Consider the following 2,993-nt stretch of genomic DNA (forward strand, 5'->3'; position numbering starts at 1 on the left):
ACGTCGGAGATCACGACCAGTTTCTCATAAATAACACACCCTCGCGACGGGTCGCGAGGCCGAGAGGGCTTTGCTGGGTTTGGGATGAAGATGGGTTTCCAGCGTTCCTGGGGTCCAGGCTACCTTCGTCTCATGAATAATGCAGGAGGAGTCGTCCGGTAGGAGGAGCCTGCCTGTGAACTGGGCGGGGGTGTGTGTGCGTGTGTGTGTGCACGTGTGCGCGCGCGTGTGCGCGCTCGCGCGTGGCCACCCGCGCACGCGCACGGGAGTTGTTTGCGAGGGAGGGAAGATTCTTAGAGAGCCCTGAGGCGTGGCCAGTCGGCTGCGCGAAGAGCTGTTTTAAGGCGACGACTGGCCTCGCGAGACCCTTAGGGCGTGGCCAGATGCGCTGCGGTGAGTTTTTGCAGGCGGCTTCGGCGCGCGCGGGAAGGCGTGGCCAACCTCTCTCCTTGACTATTGCAGCAAGACTCACGGTCTCGCGCCCCGAGGGCGGGCCTGTAAGCGCTTGTGGGCGTGGCCACCTGTGCGGGCCCGCGGCGAAACGATCCTCAGCCCCGTCAAAGAAGGCACGCGCGCCCGGAGTGAGGCGTGGCCACGCCGGCCTCATGAATAATGCAGCACGTCGGCGGGCGGCGCGGCGGGGCGGGGCGGCCGGCGGGGCGGGGCGGGGCGGGGCGGGCCGGCGTGCGGGCGCAGTCGCTGAGGAGGGGGGCGGGGGAGTGATGGTTGCAAGATGGCGGCGCTGAAGGAGGCTAAGAGTTACGGGCTGTCGTGCGGGCGCGTGAGCGACGGCAGCCGGGTGTCGGTGTTCCACGTGAAGCTCACCGACAGTGCTCTGAAGGCTTTTGAGAGCTACCGGGCCCACCAGGTGAGCTTTGCGGCGTCCTGGCGGGTAGGCTGCGCCGTGGGGAGACACTTGCGGGGACCTGTGGGGGACAAGGCCGCGCGTCCACACCTGGCGATACCTTGACCAGCCCCAGTGACATCCTTCAGGTTGGCTCTACTTTTGTCTCTTTTTAAAAAATAGGTCCTTTCTATGTAGCTCAGGTTGTCCCTGAACTGACGGCCATCCTCCTGCCTTAGGTTCTTAAGTGCTGGGATGACAGGTGTGTTTGGATCCACTCTTAGAAGGGGTAGTTCAGACAGAAACTTACTGCCTGGCCCCAGATCCCGCCACTCTTGGAACCCCGTTTCCCTGGATATTTTGGACAAGGCTGTTGTGCTTCTCTCACCGACCGAGGTGGTGGTGGTAGCCATGGGGGCTTCCTCCCCCGGGCACTCAGCACGGGGCAGCTGTAGCCACCACGCTTGGTCTCTTGATACTCCACTCTTCATCTGGGAGAAGTCCCAGGCTTTCTGGTACTGCCTCCTGGCTGGGGAGTGGGGTTAGGGATCCTGGCTGTGTCCCTCTCTCCTGGGCCTCACTCTGGGTCACACCTTGATGCCCCACCCAAGCCACGGTATCACCCTGCATCCATCCACTGAGACAGAAGTTGCAGGACCCCAGAGGAAGTGGCTTGAGGGTTCATCTTACTAACGTGACTGGGGTGTTGAGTCTGTGTCTGGGATGTGTGTTTGCCTGTGCTGGCTCGGGGGGTGTTGACGCGGTCGAGTGAACAGAGAGTAACTAGGAAAGAATGTGGTTTTCTTCCTGCCCAGGACATGTGCTGCACCATTGGCCAAGCCAGGAATTTATTCCCCATTCAGTGATCTGGGGAGCCTACCTCTTCCCGCCTGTCTTCCCTTCACTTCTTTGAGCCACTTCCTGCCCGTGTCCGGGTCTTAGCTTTTTCCTTTCTAGAACAGGTTGAATCTCTTTGGAAAAAGTCCTTCTTCCCTTGTCAAAAGGGGGCAGAAAATGCCCCTGCAGGTGAGAAGGAGGAGGTGGTGAGGATTTGGGTGGCAGCCACTGAGTGACCAGCCCAGCCACTCTTCCTGGTTAGAATTCCAACCTGGAGTCTTTCCCCTTGGGCCATTCTGACTAGTCCTGGAGAACCAGGGCTTTTCTCAGAAACAGCTGGGCCAGAGCATGAGTCACTACTGTCAGGTGGACTTGGTACCTGGTGGCAGTAGCTGGCCCTTGCTCTGCCACCCCTACAGCCTTCTCCAGCACCGCTGTCATACTGTTATTTTTAATTTTGGTGTGCATTTCATCCCCTAACTAAGCCTGATCTTCTTGTGAGGGAGGGCACTTGTGGAATTGCAGGCCTCCATGCTCGTGCCCTGTGTCTAGCTGTGTGACTACCAACCATGAGGGAGTCTGGGCATTGTGGCTGACAGCATTCAGTTTTGGGACAGTCCAAACCTGTGTTTATCTGGAAAGCTGACAGGGCACTTACTGGCAAGGCGACTTTGGAGTGTAATCTGTGGTCAGCATCAGAGCTTCACTCTGTCCTAGGCTGCTGTCAACCCCATGACTCTTGACTCTAAGGTGCCAAGGTGGCAGGCAGGAACCCACCAGCAGCCCAGCTTCAGAGACACATATAGTTTGTTTCTTGGTTTGTTTGTTTGGTTTTTGAGACAGGGTTTCTCTGTACCAGTACTGCCCGGTTCTGTGTCTTGTTTTTAAGTAATCCTTGGTGTCCTGGAACTTGCCAGGTAGACCATACTCTAGCTCTTGGAGGTCTACCTGCCACCTTTGTTATGCTAAAGGTGTGTGCCACTGCACCGAGCTTGGATTTACTCTTACTCTCTGAGTGTGGAGGGATCTGAGCTGAGAGAGTGTTAGCTCTGGTGGCAGGAGAGGACAGGTTTGGGGAGGTGAACCATGGGGAGGAACTTGGAGAAACTTGAGTGACCAGAAAGGCACTGGACATCAGCTGATGCTCACAGGGCCAGCACGGCCTCTTTTCCCTGCTTTGAGCTGGTGCCACATTAAAAAGCAACCTGTCAGCTGGGCGTGGTGGCACATGCCTTTAATCCCAGCACTTGGGAGGCAGAGGCAGGCGGATTTCTGAGTTCGAGGACAGCCTGGTCTACAGAGTGAGTTCCAG

At 57.7% G+C, this 2,993-nt stretch overlaps 1 protein-coding gene across 1 annotated transcript in view; it reads left to right on the forward strand.

Moving 5' to 3' along the window:
* The first annotated feature begins 707 nt into the window (after positions 1-707).
* Ell (elongation factor for RNA polymerase II) overlaps positions 708-2,993 on the forward strand; it is a 53,250-nt gene continuing 50,964 nt past the window's right edge. The window contains exon 1 of the mRNA XM_021219077.1: positions 708-868. Within this exon, the coding sequence (XP_021074736.1) occupies positions 734-868 (135 nt within the window). The 5' untranslated portion in view covers positions 708-733. The remainder of the gene's footprint in view (positions 869-2,993) is intronic.

The sequence above is a fragment of the Mus pahari genome, chromosome 19 (genome assembly GCF_900095145.1).
Source record: "Mus pahari chromosome 19, PAHARI_EIJ_v1.1, whole genome shotgun sequence".
Taxonomy (NCBI): domain Eukaryota; kingdom Metazoa; phylum Chordata; class Mammalia; order Rodentia; family Muridae; genus Mus; species Mus pahari.